Source organism: Aulostomus chinensis, chromosome 7, assembly GCF_037954235.1.
Source record: "Aulostomus chinensis isolate RoL2024-O1b breed Wild chromosome 7, RoL_Achi_v1.0, whole genome shotgun sequence".
NCBI classification, from domain to species: Eukaryota; Metazoa; Chordata; class Actinopteri; order Syngnathiformes; family Aulostomidae; genus Aulostomus; species Aulostomus chinensis.
In genome coordinates, this window is record NC_141326.1 from 1,802,501 (window position 1) to 1,823,915 (window position 21,415).

The following is a 21,415-nucleotide window of genomic DNA, read 5'->3' on the forward strand; positions in this document are numbered from 1 at the left end:
GAGGAAAAGTCCAGGAAGAGAGAATGAAAGGAAAGCCGATGAAATGGCATTATCAGTGGAGCAGTTTTGCATGTAGGTGTACTGGTGGGGGTCCACAGTGACATCAATGGGGTCCTTGATGTGGAGCTTGACCAGCCTCTCGAAGCACTTCATGACTACCGGGGTGAGTGCAATGGGTCGGGACAGGGACAATTGTTGCAGTCTTTAGGCAGGTGGGGACAGATGACAGTGCCAGTGAGGTGTTGAAGATGTCCGCCAGCGCCTCGGACAGCTGGTATGCACAGTCCTTCAGTTCTCACCCCGGGATGTTGTCAGGGCCTGCAGCTTTGCGAGGGTTGATTCCCTGAAGGGTCTTCCTCACGTCTGCTGTGGTCACAGTGAGGGGTGTGTTGTCAGGTTTTGGTGTGAGTCGGGGGGGGGGGGTATCAGGGTCCTTGAAGCGGGCATAAAAGAGGTTGAGTGCATCTGGCAAGGAGAGGTCCTTTAGGTATTGTGCATCTCTGGAACTTGATGCCCTTTGACATGCGCCGGGGGTCGTTTGTGTTGAAGTGACCCTGGATTTTCTAGGCGTATGTGGCTTCAGCCCTCGCGATGCCTGCATTCAGTTCTTTTCTCACCACTCTGAGTGCTGATGCCTCACCTGCCTTGAACGCCGTGTCTGGCTTTCCATTGTACGAATTGTTTGAGGAAACACTCAAAAGCCAGTTGGACAGCACCACCCTGCCTATCGACCTTCATGGAAGTATGGTCTCATACATTTTCATCGACAATAATAATAATGATAATAATAATAATAATTTTGATTTATATAGCGCCTTTCACGACACCCAAGGACGCTTAACAATAACACAGAAAACAACAAGACAACAAATTTAACAGGCGAAGGCTGATCTCAAGCTGTGTGACATTTTTCAAGATCACGTATGTTTCTGGGATGACGGACAATAAGTACACACCTTATTTCCAAACTTTGTAACACAACATTATTTTGGACAAATTTGGATTGTGGAGGGAGGAGGTTGTTGGATCATGTTCCTCCTGCCTCATTCCCTCATTGCTGATGGGTAAGGTCTACGGCTGCTGGTGCAACCTAATACTGGGAACTGATATTGTGCAGTAAATACATATTATATTAAAAATGATAAGAAAAACATCCCCGTCAAGGCTGAACCCCGCCTCTTGCCCAGTGTGAGCCGGGATAGGCTCCACCTCCCCATGACCCTTAACAGAATAAGCCGCATAGAGAATGGATGGATGGATAAAAAAACTCCTTTTGACCACTCCTCCATCCATCCATCCATAAAAGGCTAATTAAAAAAAAAACAAAACCTAACTTTACTATAAAATATACGTGACATTGTCATCCATGACTACTTGAATGAAGATCAGAATAAAGTGGTAAAATGAACCTGGCAGAGTCTCTGGTTCCCCTCCTGCTGGTCACACAATGTTACACCATTTCTAAATCACCACAGGCATCGCTTTCTGTATTTTATGTGCTTTTAAAAAAAGATTTTTAATTCTCGGGATGCAATCTCTCTGTGATAGGCCGACAGCGGCCCTGGTACGAAGTGTTTTGTCAGATTAGAGTGAAATGACACAGCAGCTTCCTTCTTTTGGATTACAGGTTTTTGGACTCTGAAACTTTTCATCAGATTATGAAGATCAATGAATATCCTACAGGAAGAAAATCCATCCATCCGTCTGTCCGTCCATCCAGTTTCTTCCGTTTATTCTGTTCAGGGTGGTGGGGGTGGAGCCTATCCCAGCAGCCTTCCCCCTGAACAGGTCACCAGTCCATGGCAGGGCCAACACATAGAGACAGACAACCATTGGCTCTCCCAGCCACGCCTACGGTCAATTTAGAGTCTGGATTAACCTGGTCCCTCTTGATGTCTTTGGACTGTGGAGGAAGCTGGAGTACCAGAGAGAACCCAGCAGGAACAGGGAGAACATGGAGACTCACCCAGAAAGACCCCGTGCTGCAGCCGGGGCTCCACCCACAACCTTCTTGCTGGGGGCCACAGTGAGGACCACTGCTCCACCGGGCCGCCTCGGAAGAAAATCAAGCAGACAAAAACTTAGAAATTCTGTTTTTAAAAGAATGTATTTAAAGGAGGTCATACAATATCTGAATGTTGTCCCGATTATTTGTCAGTGTCGTGGTGGGAACGACGTCATTCACCTTAAATGTTTTTACCACCAAGGTCATGGATCATTGTCGCTTTAGAATATTTTTTGACTTTACAGAGCAGCATCACCAACACCTCGCAAGTCACATGATTTTCCCATCTTATTTTCATTGTTCTTAAATACTTTCATCATTTAAATGAGTTACGCTGCTGCAGGGATCTGACCAATAACACACACAGCCGTGCTATGTTGTACTTGTGGTATTCGTGTATACTTTAAATATCATAATATCAATAATCATCTGATGTCTTCAGGTGAATGCAGGACAAATGGAACATGCCAGAGATAAATGGATGCTGATCCTTGGGAACCTAGCGCTCAAGCAGGTAATATTACCTACAAGTGAGTAATCTAAGTACTAATCTGCCATGTATCGTAGTAGTACTCCACTGTGGTTCTTTTTACCTCCCTGCAGCTACAGGCCACAGTGCTCGGCCTCCTTGCTTTCCTGATGGCAGCCATGTTGGGTTGGATGGTTGAAGGACGGATGCTCCTCAGTCACGTGATGCTTCTGTGTTCAGCCAGTCTTTCTACAGCCTTTGTGGCTTCACTGTTGCAAGGTAGCAACAACACTGTCAACCTGCCGTTGCCTTTAGCCTTCACTTCCCCGCCAAACCACAGCTGCTCACTTCAGCCCAGACTCATGTGATGCGTACAGGTGAACTGAGAGTGGCCTGTAAGGTCAAAAGCTCAACATCTATGAAAACACAACCACATTTCACAAAATACTTTAACATTTAACATTTTTTTTCTCATTTTAAATTTCACGAAGGAAGGGACAACACTTCTTGTCTCTTATTGGACAGTGTCCATGTCATTGTATCAATATTTAGTGAATGCAGCCAGAGAAATGCTCTAAAATATAAGCTGCTGTGATTGGCTGTTTCGCTGCCACTCAAGAAATAACGCTACCTGATTGGTCAGCTACGCTACATGGTGTTGTGTATTTGTCCTTCATGAAAGTATTGCTTTGTTGTGGTGGGAAGAGGAATCAGAGGTTTGGGACTCAGGTGTCAGATGGGGAATCTCTTTATTCACGCAGACAGAGATAGTCAGGCCCATCATCGTGTCCATTTTTCTGTCCATTGCTCGTAGACACTGTCTCCTCAGCATGAGAACAATGCAACGTGCCAAAAAAGAAACCATAATTAGAACTATGGCAGCACTCGTGGCTGCATTGGCCAAAACAGCTTCCCATTTTCCTAAAATTTGGTCTGGCCAATCCAAAGACAGGCTGCCTCCCCCACCAGCATTCTCCCTCATTTCTACATTTGACTTGTCCAGTTTTGCCATGGCAAATGTGAACGATCCTAAAGGACTTGTATTATTTTGGATTTTAGTAGAACAATATTTCCAGAACATTTGACAAACTCCTCCTCGCTCTGCTGCTACCCATTCTAACACTTGTCTGTTCTGCCATGCTGCTGTAGAAGTTGTGTGTCATATATAACTGCAATTGGAACTCACAGTCTGACTGAAGCACACGGTTCTATCCACCCTTGTTATGCAGCACATCATCCCCACATGTCCAAAAACTATCAGCTATAGCATTTGTTTGCTCACTCAGCAAGTGTAGAATTGGACAAGTCATATTTACAGTCTCAGTCTTTGTCCAGCAACACTTGATTCTCAACCCATTCAGTCTGGGTGATAAATTGGGGTTTTATTTGTGACTCTGGATGTATGTCTTCTTCTGTCTCTTATTTCCACCTTCTCATTATGTAGGCTGTACCGTTCTCAGCTCCAATAGTGGTTCCCCCTTTAGCACTTTGGGATCCACTTTTTTCGGATATTCCTCACACGGCGCCCCCCAGAGTATGGGTCGGTACACATCGAAGTCAGTTCCATCTGCTCTGGGGCACAACAGCCACTCGTTGCTGATTCTTCATATGTTTTCCAGAGTGGGACCCCACAACACTGTGCCCACATAGCTTTAATGTCCCCCAGGGTCACTGTTTCTTCGTCAGATGTTCTGATCCATTTGTTCACACCCTCATGGATATCAGGCAGCCGGCTAGCCAGCCCAGTGTGGGCGAGCATTTGCCACGGCACAATCCCCCTCAGCCCCTTAATCAATATTGGGTTTTGACCATCAGGGTATCGATCAGGGGCGGCAAGGTGGTGCAGTGGTCAGCACTGTCGCCTCACAGCAAGAAGGTTGTGGGTGGAGCAGTGGTCCTCCCTGTGGCCCCCCAGCAAGAAGGTTGTGGGTGGAGCCCCGGCTGCAGCACGGGGTCTTTCTGGGTGAGTCTCCATGTTCTCCCTGTTCCTGCTGGGTTCTCTCTGGTACTCCAGCTTCCTCCACAGTCCAAAGACATCAAGAGGGACCAGGTTAATCCAGACTCTAAATTGACCGTAGGCGTGGCTGGGAGAGCCAATGGTTGTCTGTCTCTATGTGTTGGCCCTGCCATGGACTGGTGACCTGTCCAGGGGGAAGGCTGCTGGGATAGGCTCCACCCCCACCACCCTGAACAGGAATAAGCAGAAGAAAGTGGATGGATTGATGGATGGTAGTGTCTTTGTCTAGAATTGTAGTGGCTATTATCGATCAATGTTGCAGTATATTTTGCAGTAGTGGGTACACCTCCCTTGACACTGGCTGAACCCCCACCTGCATGTACGCACAGTGAAGGCCACTCCGAAGAACTGGGAATGTTATTTATTTCACAAGATGAAACCGAAGTCGTGAAGTTTTCTTTTCACCACACAACAAAACAACAGGTCATACTGACTGACAAAGCTGCAGAGACAGTTCTATAAGCAAATAAGCTTGTGGACTGAACAGTCACACCTTTGTACATTAGCGCTTTCGCCAGCATCGTTACACTTTAGGTCCAACTGTTCTAGATTAGATGAGAAAGCATTTACTGTCCCCGTCGGGCAACTCAGCTTGCAGCAGGGGTCAAGACACCCCACAAAAGAGATAATACAATAAACACACCTTAAGAGGATGTCATCAATTACAATGAGATAAAACACTCCAAATCATAAAAGTCCAATTTCATTAACAATCCACTTTATAGAAAAAAACTACTGTCTGATCAGACGAATGACCTCAGATGCTGAGTTGATTTGGACCTTTAAGGACTCTCAAGCCTCTGGCTGATGGAAGGAGATCAACGTGTGGTGAATAAGGTTTCACACAGGTTACTAATGCAGACACACCAGGCTGGAATCGCCAAAAGAGGAAGGAGCAGCGCGCAACTTATTAAGTCATTTGGCGTGTGATTTAACGCCTTCAAGTTCTATTACTTAATCAGGATTTGTGATGTTGCTAGAGATGTTTTGAATTTAACCCAAAGTCTGATCTTTCCTACTCTTCTGGGCCTCCAGACCTTAAGAGAGCGTTTTCTAACAAATCAACATAGTGGATTTTCTGCTGAAAAGACAAAGAATCTATTGTAGTTTGAATTCCTGTTTCCTTCCTTCCTTCCTTCCTTCCTACCTTCCTTTCTTCACATGCTACTGTCATAAGCTGCCACTTCCTGCCTCACTATCATCTCATTTATCGTAGCTAGGAGAACAACTCCCCCTCTGTCTTGGGGTTTTCAAAAGCGAGTGAACGCAACCCTGTGGCCAGGAGCACGTGTCGTCAGAGCTGGTTTCATGTCACGCCACAGATGAGGAGGTTTTCTCTGACCCCCCTCTGCAGGTATCATGACGGTGGGAGTGGTTATTGGCTCCAAGCGGATGAGAATCAATCCTGACAATGTGGCCACGCCCATTGCAGCGAGCTGTGGGGATCTCATCTCTCTGGCCTTGCTGGCCTGCTTCAGTCAGTGGTTCTACTCCTTGTTAGGTAAACACTGGTCTGACCGTGACTCATTTCTATCGTGAGTTCTGGTTGAAAATGAAGTAATAAATAAAGACCGTTTGTCTTGACAGATCCGTGCACCTATGTGCTGTACCTGCTGGACCTGTTGTTGGTGTGTTTGATCCCTCTGTGGGTTGTGATGTCCTCCAAACACCCATCAAGTCACATCCTCCTGCGCACAGGCTGGGCGCCGATCATCACTGCCATGGCCATCAGCAGGTACTCTCGGGGTCTAGTTTCTGATGTAGACAGAGGAATTTTTCTAATCATGACTTTTTACTTATTTTTATCATGACTGTCTTTTACTATTGAACCTCCATGTAAAATGATGCATACTGGAACAAAGGGACGTGGCAGGAGTCACACCCGTACACCTACATTGATAGTGGAATAAACCTCCTGTATGTCAGAGGATTCAAACAAAACGCACACAGCGGACAGGAAACAGTAATGATTTTTAAAAATGAAGGCTTTATTCATTTATCTTAAAATGGACAACAATATAGGGTGCAGGTACACAACAGCCATAGGACACCGACAGAGAGTTAGATAAACGGCCAGGAGGGGGAGTTCTAGACACCCAGAGCTTATCAACCATGAGAGGGTTCGATAGGGAGGGGACTAGCTTATAACGCACTCAATATAATCACAGCACGCCACTGCACGCTTTCATTTATGTTTCCCCCACTGCGCTCCCAGCCTGTGAGCGACTGCATACTGGACCCTCAGCACAGCGACTACCTGCTGGCTCCCTGCACAATTTAAAAGGGATTAATGACCAGGTAAACTGACTAACTAAAGAAAAAATAATGAGACAGATGCAACGTAAGGTTTATACTCAACTCCTTGGGTGCATCCAATCAGGTTTTCGCTCTTGAACCAACAACAGCAGCGAAGTGCTGCTGGGCAGACGGCTGTAAAAAGTGGGGACCAGTGCCCTGGCTACCTAAAGGAGGCAACTAGCGCCCCCTTCTCACTCAGGAAAGACTCCACTACCTTCCTCTCTTCACGCTGACAGCCCTAACCATCTGCAAATGCCCCTCCCCAGCCCAAAAGGGTGCCAGCCACCAAACGGTAAAACAGATACAGCCCAAGAGACAGAATCAGTGTCCAATTTAACACCTGCTGTCTACCTGGTGTCCCACTGGTTTCTGCCATTAGCTTTTATTAGTCTTTCTGTCAAGGAGACAGCGCAACCTTCCTACATTGTTCCAGAGTCTTAGTGTGGCAGAATGTTTGTGCAGGTATCAGTTCTGGTGGTCTTGGCTTTGGGTGTTGATGAACCTCTGCAGAGTATTTAAACACGACTGGATGGAGTGTGTTGGGTTCTAGAGGTCTGTGTCAGGAGTGGAATAAGGCGAAGTGAAGCGCTGGACTCAGTCTTGGTGTTCATAACACATGTTCAGTTTTTTAGTTGTTAGTTTTCACTGCTGGGAAAAAATATGTCGGCCTTTTAGGCCTTCCTGTGTTGCAGGTTTATGCTTTGCCTCAGTCATTTATTTATTTCCGTGACGCTGGAGGAAGTCAACAACAGTCTTCACTTGAAATTATGAGGAAAAAAGGCAGACATCTATTTGTCGTCCCTACCACCGATCAAACATGTCTGGCTGTAAATTTAGCATTACTGACCAACCCTGATTTAACAGTTGGAGACGCCCTGACTGCAGGCTGTGACATTCACACCAGAGTTGGTTTTAGTGTTGACACAGCCGCCACATTTGAGGACGTTTGCTAATCTGAAGAGCTTTTAAGGTCAAAAATAGTCATCTTCTATCGCTCCTCTGACATAGAAACTAAAAACTGGTGACATTTCAAACAGGAACGCCTCCTCAAGAGACTACGCTCGACCTCCTTTTACACAATCATCATTTTTACGGGATAAAAAAATGTCAAGGGTTTTCTATAAACACTGTCACACCGGATACCAGCAGCAATGCAGACACTTTTGTGACAAAACATGCAATGTCTGCACCACAGACTGTAAACAGGCTCCGATTCAAAAAGTCTAGTGCGAGTCTAACACCCTTTGTTACGAACGACATAGAAAATTAAGACAACGCCCGAGGCTCAAAAAGATGGTCAGCAAATGTCAGATCAGTTACAGATGTTCCAGATGTAAACTGACTTACTACACGTCCATCAAAGACCCTAAAAAAAAGCACAGCTGCGCCTTCAGGCTCTGTGGGATTTTTTTAACAACCTAAAACAACACCCCCACCCGAGAACAACCTTTTAGAGCACGCCCCCTTTAAGCATAGGAAATGATGTTAAATATCTTTGTACATGGCTCCAAAAAAACTGGAAGAAGAAGACATCACTAAAAAAAAATGGTATTTTTTTGTTTTGAGACCAGCCAGAGCACAGGGTCTCACATCCCCGTGCTCGTAGTCGCTCAGGCACTGAATGGGGAGCGAGAGATCAGGGGAGGACCTCACTGTGCTGTAACTTTCCTTCTCCATTCCCGACAAAAAGAGCACAAACATACAGCTTTAATTTCACACGACGGGAAAGGCTTTGATCATCATATCATTTTGAACGCTTATGTGACCCAACGATTGTCACCTTTCGTCATAGCCCAGGGGAGCAAAATAATTCTGAGCACTGATAATGACTATCATCTTAAGTTCATTGAATCATTCGCCTTCATCCCCATCCCGCTCCGAGAATTCCCGAAAGCATTAGGCTGTAAAACAGAGCTTAAAAAAGGCTACTTTCCGCACAAGTACACAGACCTCTCAAGAAACGGGTATAAAGGTCCCCATCCCTCGCCAGCAATGTATGGGGCGGATGAGATGACGCCGAAGCAGAGACAGGATTTGTTTAAGTGGTATCACTCGGTAAAAGATCAGGAGTCCGACTACGACCGGGAGTTAGTAGCTTATTGTCAAAATGATGTCCAAATCTTAGCTGAGGGTGCAATCAACTTCCGCGATGAATTTGTAAAGACAACCGGCTGTGACCTGTTTGATAGCGTGACAATTGCATCAGCAGCGCAGCAGTTTTCCAAAGCCGTTTCCTAAATCCCCAAACCGTGGCAATCCCCTGTCCAAACAATTACCAAACACAGTGGCTGGAGTTTGAAGCCTTCTCACATGGGATTTCAATAAGACATGCTTTGAGTGGCGGGGAAGTGAAGTCGCTATTCTGTTGATGGATGTGCCGACGTAGATGGCCAGAAAATTGTCTTTGAATTTCTAGGCTGCTATTTTCATGGGTGTCCCAAGTGTCTCAACCCCCACGAAGAATCTCCTCTGTCAGGCGTGTGTTTCAGCGAGCTGCACTCTGACACCATGAAAAGGATAGAGCGCTTAAAAACAGACACTGCCCTGATAGAAATAAGTAGTGACCGTTTTCAAAGTTTTCACGGCCAATGCAGAGTGGAGAGTCTCTGACACGTCTGCTTGTACCCAGATAGAGGTTGTAAAATTCCCCAACACTCTGATGCGAGTCAAAATGCGGTTGGAAAGGTTTTGAGGGAATAACGCGTGAATTCAGCTGAGAGAGAGGTATTCAAGGTTTGCGTGTTGGAACTTGAAAGGATTCAGCTCCCTTGCTCCAACGAATGCCCTGTGACCCACAATTCCTGCCACTCCATATTTATAGGGGTCCAATTAACTCAAATGGTCGTGAACCACGAGCAAAGCCTGCGCACTTGACCAACCCTTTGTTGGGACCATCTTCACCCATGGCGATAGAGTCCAAATCCGGGCCGACATCTTTGTACCATAGACCGGCTGAAAACTGGCTTTCCAACGATTCTTGAGAAAAGTTCAGGAGGGTTTCAATGATGGCTCTGTAAGGGTGTGTAGCAGACGATGAGCTAATGAGAACGTCATTCAGACTGACATCTACCTGTGAGGATATAGTTTTTAGAGAGCACTGAATTATTTCGCAGTTATCAGCGTTTGTGAGATCTGAGCCATCCAGGTTTGTTATCTTTCGACGAAGATAGAGTCGTGTTGAGTTTAGGTCGACATAAAAACTTCCACTTCCAAGTATCAGGAAATCTAGCACCTCTTGATCGGCGGCAGAGTTTAAAGGATGGATCTCTCCATGATTGGTCTGCTCTCTAGATAGCTGTGTCATCGGCGGGGCAAAGAGGTCGAGCTCTGATTTCGTGCATTCTGACGAGAGGCGGTGTGCGACGGACATGTTTAAAATATATTTCTTCCAGGCTCTTGGCTTTTAACTTTCCCCTGTATTTTCGATGCGGTTTTACGCTTGTTTCTTTTAGGCAGGCTCAGTGATAACGCAGATGTAGATCTTTTTCCTCTTCCGTGTGCTATTCGCAGTCGTCCCGCTCCTTCCTGAGCTTCCTGTCGCTGACTGTCACGATTGGCGATTGGTTACAGCTCCAACGACCTCGGATGCTATCCCCTTTGCGGCAGTTTTCAAATACGGTTTAGCGACATTAGCGCCGCGTTTAAGAAAGGGTAAGACAAACCTGAATGCTCTACTCAGCATGGATCCCAGACCACGCCCATAAATTACAGGCGCCCCTACAAATCCGCCAAATGACCCCCCCTCCAGGTTCACGTAGTAATTTACAAGTCCAAGTCTAAAGTGCAGCTTGCAAATCGTCTTCCCGCATGTGAAGCGGACCGGGGTGTTTAAATCTGTTTTTAACTCAATCTGGATATCCTGGATGTGCTGTTTATTGACAGGAACGTAGCGGAAGCGATTGTAGGAGAAAGTGATCAGATCCCCGTACGATCCTTCTTTTTTAACGATTCCTAGAAGGGAACATCGTCTCCGACATGCTGCGCTTCCACGACATTCGTATAGACGTCAAAATTATGCTGACCCCCGTTAATATCACATGGATATTTGCTCACTGGTTGTCCGCCCGTTCGCACCCATTCACCGGGTTCAAATCCTAGCATGTAGGCTGGTGGTGCCTTGAGCCTGACAGAATATTTATCGGGTCCTATTATAGTGATTCTTTTCTTTATAGAACTGTAATATAAAACTATATCAATTTTTGTTAACTTAAGTAAAGCATTACTCTCCCTCAGCAGCACTTCAACGCTCTCATAATTCCCTGTAGGAATTCTCTGATCGATGGGAGGGAGCTTGGGTCTCGAGCGGTCTTTACATCCTAAGTGTCTTCTAAACTGATAATATTATTCCACGTGTGACGGTTCATGATCTCGGCTCACGCCACCTCATAAGGTCCTTGTAATTCTCTAGGCTGAGACAATGTTATGGTATAATTCGAGCTGTCATTGTCTGGGAAAATGTCGTGACAAGCGTTCGAGGGCAGCGTCACATTGAAAGAGTCTCGATCATCCATTATTCTCTTTTCCGATCTTTCTAGTTTTCCTCCCTCTTCCAGAGTTCTGTGGCCTCTTTAGCGGGGAGCCAAGAGTCAAACTGACGAGGCCACCCTCGCCACTGGACTAAAACCATCTTCTCACCATTTTTAGTTTTCCTGTCTACAATTTTTTTCTATATGAAAAACACTGTCAGGCATGATTGTCACTTTCTGCAGTTCTGGCTCGTAGAATGTCCCATTCAGAATTTCGCCTCTTATATTTCTTAATTTAGAAACAGGAGGGTCTCTGGGCACGCGTTCGTTGTCATGATTCTGTGTGAGGAGTAGAAGTCCGTTCGTCCAAATCAATGATGTAAATATAGTGGTATTTAAAACAAAAAGACATCAATTTTCACAATAATGGAAGCATACAGCACATTTAGTAACTGATCAACATCAATCCTATGTCCGTTCTTAATTTTAAATGCTGCCGCATCAACTACATAGGTCTACAAGACATACAAACGCGTAGGGTTTAAACCAGCGATAGAAATATGTTTGATAATTTCACGTAATGTAACTTCAAATTCATCCCTATCATCCCTATAGTTTGAGCCGATACAGACTAGATTCCTCCAATGCTCTACAGGACTCTTGTCTCTCACCATAGCCAAAACTCTTTAAAAACAGTCCAAGTCGTCTTTATTGACACCCGCGCTCGTCTGATATACTGAAGCATCATTGACTCGATTAGCAATTGCGTGTTTTAAAAGAGATGTATGTTTAAGGGGTGGAAAACACGTTCCTCCATATTTTGAAAACAATGCGCTGAAGTAATTTCCCATACTACTTTTATGAATATTCCAGCTCAGATTTCAACTGGTAGTTGAACTGATTTTTCGGGGCTTGTAAAGAATTGATTTTGACGAGGGGAAAGGATTCCGGAAGTCAGTACCAGAAGTCAAGGAATTGCTGCAGCAAAACCCCTCTCTCCGTGTCTCCAGCTATGAATGCCTTTGTGAACCTTCTCCAAAATGCTTTCTTCAGACTTCAGATTGTAAAGACAAGCATCCGCTGCTCCTTCCAGTCTAGCCTCTTCTATATCTACTCCAGTTTTCTCCAAGGTATTGAGAGCTGGGAGAAATTCCCATGACAACAGAAAAAGCATTAACTCTTCAAAGATTTTTTGAAAATATCCAGCTTCTGGAGGAGGGAGACAGGTGTGCTCAGTATAATACCACTGGTAAGGCAAGGCAAGTTTATTTGTACAGCACATTTCAGCAACAGGGCGATTCAAAGTGCTTTACATAAAACAAGCACAAAAAGACATTCAACACAATTAGAAGAGTCCCATTGCAGCTCAAGTCAAGTTAGAGATAGAAGCTAAACAGGCAGACAGAAGTTACAGAGCAGTGAGACGCTGATCAGAGGCTCAGGTTTGATTTAATAAGAGGCCACGGCAAACGTGGGTTTTCAGCTGTGATTTAAAAGAACTGAGAGTTTCAGCAGACCTACAGTTTTCTGGGATTTCGTTCCAGAAATGTGGAGCATAGAAACTAAATGCTGCTTCTCCGCGTTTGGTTCTGACTCTGGGGACAGAGAGCAGACCTGTTCCTGACGACCTGAGAGGTCTGGATGGTTCGTAACGTCCCAGCAGATCAGAAATGTATTTTGGTCCGAAACCATTCAGTGCTTTATAAACCAGCAGCAGGATTTTAAAATCAGTTCTTTGGCAGACAGGAAGCCAGAACTGGAGTGATGTGATCTCCTTTCCTGGTCTTAGTGAGGACTCCAGCGGCAGCGTTCTGAATCAGTTGGAGCCGTCTGATCGATGTTTTAGGGAGACCTGTGAAGACACCGTGACAGTCGTCCAGTCTACTGAAGATAAACGCATGGACAAGCTTTTCCAAATCCTGTTGGGACATCAGTCCTTTAACCCTTGATGTGTTCTTCAGGTGATAGGATGCTGACTTTGTCATTGTCTTTGTGTGGCTGTTTAGATTCAGGTCTCCATGACTACACCAAGACTTCTGGTTTGGTTTGTGCTTTTTAACATAACCGATTGAAGCTGAGCGCAGACTTTTAATCGCTCTTCTTCCACTCAAAAACAATGACTTCAGTTTTATTTTTTTTCAGTTGAAGAAGATTCTGGCTCATCCAGTCATTGATTTGTTCAACGCACTTCCTTAGTGTTTGTATTGGGTTGTAGTCTCCTGGTGGTATGGTTATGTACATCTGTGTGTCGTCTGCATAATTATGGTAAGATATCTTGTTGTTTTCTATGATTTGAGTCAGAGGGAGCATGTAGATGTTGAATAGGAGTGGCCCCAGAATGGAACCTTGGGGAACCCCACACGTCATTTTTGTCCGCTCTGATGTGTAATTACCTAGAGACACAAAGTAGTCTCTGTCCTTTAAGTAGGATTCAAACCAGTTTAGTACCATTCCAGAAAGTCCCACCCTGTTTTCCAGTCGATCTAGTAGAATGCTGTGGTCCACCGTGTCGAAAGCAGCACTGAGATCCAGCAATACTGGGACTGAAATTTTGCCATCGTCTGAGTTTAAGTCGATGTCGTTAAAGACTTTGACAAGAGTCATTAAAGACTTTGACAAGAGCAGCCTCGGTGCTGTGGTGCGGTCGAAACCCTGACTGGAAAACATCAAAACAGTTGTTTAGAAGTAAGAAGTTGTTAAGCTGTTAAAAAGCTGCTTATTCAATAATTTTGCTTAAAAATGGGAGGTTTGATAAAGGCCTTTAATTGTTCATTACTGAGGTGTCTAGATTGCTCTTTTTTAAGAGCAGTGTTATGACGGCAGTTTTCAGGGCGCGTGGAAAGACACCTGAGAGAAGTGACATGTTGACATCTGCAGAAGATCTGGGGCCAAGCAACTAGAAACTGTTCTCAAGAAGACTGTTGGCAGAATATCAAGGCAGCAGGTGGAGGGGTTCAGATTTAGTACGATGTCCTCCAGGGTTTTAATGTTGATCGGATTGAACTGTATCATGCTACTGGGGTGAGTCCGCAGGGACAACATGTAACCTGTACCAGATATTGAGGCACTGACTGTTTGTCTAATTTTCTGGATTTTATTAGTGAAGAAGGGGGCAAACTCATGACATGCCCTGGTGGACAGAAGTTCAGAGGCTGTTGATACTGGAGGGTTTGTCAGCCTCTGTCAGCCTCTCGACTGTAGCAAATAAGGCACGCGCATTATTTTTGTTTTTGGTGATGATGTCAGAGAAGAAGGATCGCCTTGCGTTTCTCAGTTCTAGGTTAAAGATACAAAGTCTGTCTTTGTAGATCTGATAGTGAACCTGAAGACTTGTCTTTCGCCACCTGCGTTTGGCTTTCCGACACTCTCTTTTTTCAACTCTGACCAGCGTGGCATTTCTCCATGGAGGTCTTTTCTTGCCAGAGACCATCTTCACCTTGGGGGGCGCAATGGCATCCATCACATTTGGAATTCTAGAACTAAAATTTTCTACAAGCTCATTGACCGAGAGCCGTGAGAGAGCAGGCAGAGGAGTAAAATCCTTCTTAAAAACTCCACTGGTGTTGTCAGTGATAAGCCGCTTGGTAATCACCTCTGTCTGAGGAGTGGTGCGCACAGTAGCACTCTCAAAAAACACACAGGAGTGACCAGAGATAGCACCATCAGTCACCATCACTTTAGGAATGTTCAGGCCCTTGGAAATAATTGAGTCTGGAGTGTGACCTCTGTTATGTGTGGGCTCTGTTACATGTTGGGTCAAACCATAGTTATCAAGGAGGGGGCACAATTCTTTCGTGCCTCTGTCCTGGGGGTTGTCAACATGAATGTTCAATCACCAACAATAACGACACTGTCAAAGTCAATACAAATTATAGACAGCAGTTCAGTAAAGTCATCAAAAAAGTTCACACAGTATTGAGGAGGTCTGTAGACGTGAAGGAATATTGCTTTGATAGCAGAGTTCAACTGAAGGGCCACATATTAGAAGGGGGCAAAACTACCATAATACATCCGCTTACATTGCATTGAGTCCTTGAATAGCAGAGCTGCTCCCCCTCCTTTTTTATGCTTCCTCGGTTCACTCCTAAAACTGAAGTTAGGGGGGGTTGACTCAACAAGAACGGTTGCACTGTTGTCTTGTTCTAACCAGGTTTCAGTTAGAAACATTAAGTTAAGAGTGTGCTCGATGATGAAGTCGTTGATTAAGAATGTTTTTCCAGCTAAAGATCTGTCATTTAAAAGAGCTGAATGTAGTGTGCTAGAGAAATTATCTGGACTATTTTTCATGATAGGCTGACGAGGGATGGAGGCTAAATTTGATAAGTTCTTGTTGGGTGCCTTCTGTTTCTAGGCAGATTAGTGTGACTATTACTTATCAAGACTGGGATTGATGACGTTAACACATCGGGCCGCAGGCTATCCTGGGAAAAGATAAAACTGTGATTATCCTTGCCTGGACCCAAAACATATCAGCAAGAGCTTGTTGAGAACGTGGTGTTCCTCACTGTGTGTCCTGTCCTGTGCACTGGTAAACAATCTGACCGCTGAAACAGTCTTTTTCCATATCCTTTTGTAACACTGCACGTATGGCGGTTGCAACGCAGGCCAGGACGGTATCAAGGAAACCCCTGTCCCCCTTCACCTGAGACAAAGGCTGAGGTGAGTCAGCCGGGGTCTGGAGCTTCTCGAGAGCCCCCACGCTGTAGGGTGTACTCGGGGACAAGAGGGTATGGAGTTACTCCATTAAACCGCCTTTGACCTCGTCAACGGCTACCTTTGTGTCAACGATCTCGTTAATTTTCCCCAGAATATCATCTGCGTTCTTCAGCTCATGAAGAAAAGCCTCTGACGCTCCTTGTAGTCTGGAGGGTGGAGCATCAATTCCTAGGCTTTCAAGAACTCTCGCAATCGCTGGAAGAAAATGATCGGCGGATGCATTTTTCACCAATGCCTTAAAACGTAGACTGTTACCATACTCTTCTGGATTGAAGCACTGGTGCTGTCTCTGACTCAGGTGCTGTGTCTGACATCCCTAGCAGTCCTCTTTCATTTGTTGGTATATTGACTTGGAGAGCGGAGTAGCAACACATGCCTTTACGCTGTCTAAGAAATCAACACAGCTCGCTAGCCGGGACTGAGGCCGAGGCTGAGGTGAGTCAGGCGGAGTCAATAAGGTGTCGAGAGTCTCAGCGGGGTAGAGTATCAAGGGAGAGAGTCTCACTGGGCTCGACCGTTGAGGGCGAGAGAGTCTCTCCGCTGTAGACCGTTGAGGGCGAGTCCTCGATGCTTGGATTATGTCCCCAGTAGTGCAGTATGTGACTGGACGACGAAGCCACGAGCATCCGCATGGAAGGGTAGCACCGCCGACTGTATACTCACTCGCGCCTTCTGCGATGCTGCTTTCAGAAACGTTTCAGAGAGGTCGCAGGCCTTGGGCGGAGAGTCTTGAGACTCAGCGCGTCCTTGAGTGCGCAGATCAGAAATGAACGGCTTGTATCTCTTAGCAGGAGTAAGAGAGCTCGCAACGTTGTCGCTGGAAAAATCAGCCATGGCGAAGTGAAGTACTTTCTCTCTGTTCTACCTTGTCATATGTATGTATTTTGAAATGGATGGGTGTGTCCACTAGGCGACACCAGAAAGTAGGAGGGGTGGAAGGCGGGGATAGCAGTCAGGAGAGAGTCTTGAAATGAGCAGATTGGGTCTAGCAGGCATTAACAGGATATGTATGTGGGGGGGGGGGGGGGTCAGCAGGAAGTGAGGTCAGAAGATTCAGAATCAACCTCGTCATAACCGCATTCACATTCGTTCCCAGGATCGACCCGCACTTCTGTTTAAATGGCAGAAAACAGATTTATACGTCGCCTAAATCCTCCCATGGGTCGGCTTCCGGTAACATCTTCAGATCGAGTTGTTAACTGCTTTTCCAGCAGGATCCGTCTCTGCTTCGGGTCCTCTGGACTGAAAAACGTCCCGATTTCTTTCAAGAGTTTAGCCAACTTTGGGAAGTCTACCATCTTGAATGCTGGTTGAATCGGGAAATAGCGCTCCTTCTCCATAACGGTCTCGGCTCTGTCGGCATTGCGAACGCTAGGACAATATGTCTCCAGCAGCCAGATGTGTGATCTCGAACAGTCGACGAGAAAAGTACCACCATCCGGGCGCACTTGCGAATCCGTTCTCCGCACTTCACTAGTGGGGAGTCCCACAAACCCCCGGTCGTGCACAAGCTGCATGTAATGGATGTAATCTTGAATGGAGGACTTCAGTTCTTCAAATTCACTTGAATAGATTCTCAGGTGCAGAACCTCAGGTTGAGAGGTTCCATGACTGAATAGATCAACAAAGGGGAGGAGCCTGTCAGTCTTAAACTCACTAACCAATACACGCTCCCCGTCGTGAGGTAGAATCTTTTTCTTGAGCTCAAATTCATCCATTTTCTTCCACTACTAACAACTAACAACTAAAAAACTGAACATGTGTTATGAACACCAAGACTGAGTCCAGCGCTTCACTTCGCCTTATTCCACTCCTGACACAGACCTCTAGAACCCAACACACTCCATCCAGTCGTGTTTAAATACTCTGCAGAGGTTCATCAACACCCAAAGCCAAGACCACCAGAACTGATACCTGCACAAACATTCTGCCACACTAAGACTCTGGAACAATGTAGGAAGGCCAAAAGGTCAACGTATTTTCTTCCACTCCTGACAACTAACAAACTAACATCCGAACATCTGTTATCAACATGATTCCCCCCCCCCCCCCCCAACCCCCAGGATGGGGAACTCAGACTGGAAGTCCCACCCCCCAGGAATGTGGAAGGGGCGGGGATAAGCTAATTAGGGTCATCAATCACTCTCACTTGACAGAAAGAATGTTCTATATTCTCTCACTTTTTATGGAGCTGCTCCAAGTTTTCAACAGAACTCCCCTAAGATCCAGTCCGTTCATCCGGGCGCTGTCAGTGGACTGCACCTCTCCAGCCTCTGGTAGCTGTCCTTGCACGCCGCTGACATGGGACTGTGTGCTCTGTGGAGAGAGAGGGAGGTGCAACCTGATAACGTTTGGATTTTGCATTAAGTTCATTTAACCTCCATTGATTTAAACATGTATTTAATCATTCCTGCTTGCATCGTTGTAGTTCTCCACCAGCGCTCTCAGGACTGTGAAATTATTCAACTGCTTATTTGGGTAAATACGAATAAATTCAACTGAGATCCTCGGAGGCGTTCATTCAGGTGACAGCAGACAACTGTTAGAGCCGAGTAACAAACCTGTCATCACGTAAAACAACTATTACTAACAATTTTTTATTCTTTGTCAATACTGACTTACTAATTTGTTATATTTTTGTGTAGTTCCTTTCTGTGTACAGTCATTTTTGGCTCATTGGCTGATCTCCTCCTTCCCCCTGATTAAGGGTCCTGAGTGAATTAGCAAGACCTGAAATTACATAAAATTCAAAAAAATACAAATGGAAATCAGCAGCTCTGAGACGTTCTGAGTGGTTTCACGGGTAAATCGATGGTTGTTTCTCCTCAGTGTCGGAGGCCTGATTCTGGACAAGAGTGTCTCAGATCCAAACCTGGCAGGAATCATAATTTATGCTCCAGTCATCAACGGTGAGTCCGGAGTTTTGGTTTGTGTTTTTCATTGGAATATTGTACATTTTTTGAAGTGCAAGTAGTTTAGTACAAGAAGTTTTAATTGAATCATGATTGAAATTCATTCAGAATCAGAAATACTGTTGAACGAACTGGAAAAGTCCAGATACAGAACCGTGACGGTCCAGGAGGGTGCAGACAGGGCTGAGGGGGTCTGGCATGGTTGGACCAGGCCGGAGCTGCTCCAGGACCAAGGAGTCTTGGCATCTTATCAGGTGTTCAGTAATGGAGCTGGACCAAGTGAGCAGGCTTTGCAGCACATCTGATCCACTGCTGGTCTCCTCCCTGGCCCACGTCACGATCCTCCCTGGGAGGAGACATTTGCACAACATGTTTTTTATTTGTTAAAAAAAAATTGATATCACGTATAATTTTCTTTGTACTTCACAATTCTCTGTCACTTTGTGACATAAAATTCCAGTAAAACAAATTTATATTTGTGGTCAGAACGAACAAAATGTGGAAAAGTTAAGGGGTATAAATACTTTTGCAAACCCCTGAGCATGGGGGGTTGGAAGAGGTCACCCTCATAGGAGGAAGTTTTTTAGCAGGAACCCTGCTGCTTTGTAAAAGTGTTGCTCTTGATCTCCACTGTTTCTTTTCTCACCAGGAATCGGAGGAAACCTCGTCTCCATCCAGTCCAGTCGTATTTCCACTCTTTTGCATCTGAATTATCCCCCTGGAGAGGTTCCTGAGGGTCGGAGGGGCTGCTGCAACACTTTGCTTGGTTCAGGTAAATATGTTGCCCCATCAATATTTTTGAATTCGGGAGTTTGCACATTAAGTTTTATGTTGAAAAATTCACCGGATTCACCAAGCAGCTTGTGAGGAGGCTTCCTGTCTGGCCAGATAGACACTTGTCATAGATAGACGCGCCATTTACCCAGAATGGCCTCAGACGCAGGCACAGGCACCTGAACTGGCTGACAACAGTCTGGGGTTCATCTCTGTCGCGACAGGACCGAATCACCGATCTGCCCAGGTGCTGCTTCTACTGGTCATCCCTGGTCAGCTTATCTTCCTGTACACCATCCACCTGATGAAAGGAGGACAAAAGCTGCCCAGCCCTCTCCTCACTGCTGCCTTCCTGTCGGCCTCCCTGATTCAGGTGAGTCAGGTGTGCAGCCAGGTTTCCTCCAGCAGACTTGGTGGCTGCTGCACAGCTGCTCTGTCCTCTCTGTTCTCAGGTCGTCGCCCTGCTGTTCATAGCCGATCTCCTGGTCCACTGCCTGTGGCGGAGGGGCAAAGACCCTGACAGTCACTCCATACCCTACCTGACCGCGCTGGGAGACCTCCTGGGGACTGCTCTCCTCTCTCTAGTCTTTTTCCTGCTGTGGTGCAGTGGTGGCATGTAGCTTCAAAATAAAACAAAATAAAAATTAAAACTGCAGTAATCAAAACTTAATGGCGTCACTGTCACCTGCTACTGAACATTTTTGTGCCCTTTTCATGGGAATCTAGATTTACAGTTGTTTCAGTTTTCCAACACACCGACTCTCCTCACGTTCTCTCCACCTGTGTTAGAACCCGGAACAGTTCCCTGCTTCACAGAATCAGAATCAGGATACTTTATTAATCCTGGGGGGAACTTCTGTTGTTACAGTTATTAAAGCTCTCAGAGAACTATAAAGCAAAGTATAAAGTTACAAATTACAATAATTAGAAAAGTGCAGACATTAAGAAATAAGAATAAGATAAAGTGTAAGAGTAAGAATAAACTATTTACAAAGCACAGGAGTTCTAACAAGAGAATTGCACAGTTAAGTAATGAATCACTCAGAGGGAGGCGTTCAAGAGTTTGATGGCCACAGGCAAGAATGAGTTCCTGTGGTGCTCTGTGGTGCATTTAGGTGGGGTTGGTCTAGCACTGAATGTGCTCCTGTGTTGAACCAGGACTTCATGGAGGGGTGGAGGGTGCTGTCCAGGATTGTGTGGAGTTTAGACAACATCCTCCTCTCTGTCACCACCGTCAGAGTCCAGCTCTACCCCTACAACGTCACCGGCCTTCTGGATGAGTTTGTTAAGTCTGTTGGCATCAGCTACCTTCAGTCTTCACAGCAGCTTAGAAACCGTGGAGAACGTCACACTCGCACAAGTACAGCTAGTTTGTACCATCGTCAATATTTATATCTGTAATTTTGTAAAGCAACAGAGGAAAATCAAACTAGAAGTACTGTTTCTTTTGTAAGCAATATAAATATTAAGAGGGCGGCCCAGTGGAGCAGTGGTCCTCACTGTGGCCCCCAGCAAGAAGGTTGTGGGTGGAGCCCCGGCTGCAGCACGGGGTCTTTCTGGGTGAGTCTCCATGTTCTCCCTGTTCCTGCTGGGTTCTCTCTGGTACTCCAGCTTCCTCCACAGTCCAAAGACATCAAGAGGGGACCAGGTTAATCCAGACTCTAAATTGACCGTAGGCGTGGCTGGGAGAGCCAATGGTTGTCTGTCTCTATGTGTTGGCCCTGCCATGGACTGGTGACCTGTCCAGGGGGAAGGCTG

The 21,415-nt window shown here is 45.7% G+C and overlaps 1 protein-coding gene across 1 annotated transcript in view; it reads left to right on the plus strand.

The window, feature by feature from the left end:
• LOC147258166 (solute carrier family 41 member 2-like) overlaps positions 1-20,306 on the plus strand; it is a 38,704-nt gene extending 18,398 nt beyond the window's left edge. Inside the window, exons 4-11 of the mRNA XM_086207628.1 lie at positions 2,448-2,519; positions 2,609-2,753; positions 5,846-5,992; positions 6,079-6,226; positions 18,801-18,880; positions 19,533-19,655; positions 19,882-20,030; positions 20,110-20,306. Coding sequence (XP_086063754.1) covers positions 2,448-2,519; positions 2,609-2,753; positions 5,846-5,992; positions 6,079-6,226; positions 18,801-18,880; positions 19,533-19,655; positions 19,882-20,030; positions 20,110-20,277 — 1,032 coding nt within the window. The 3' untranslated portion in view covers positions 20,278-20,306. The remainder of the gene's footprint in view (positions 1-2,447; positions 2,520-2,608; positions 2,754-5,845; positions 5,993-6,078; positions 6,227-18,800; positions 18,881-19,532; positions 19,656-19,881; positions 20,031-20,109) is intronic.
• The last annotated feature ends 1,109 nt before the right edge of the window (positions 20,307-21,415 follow it).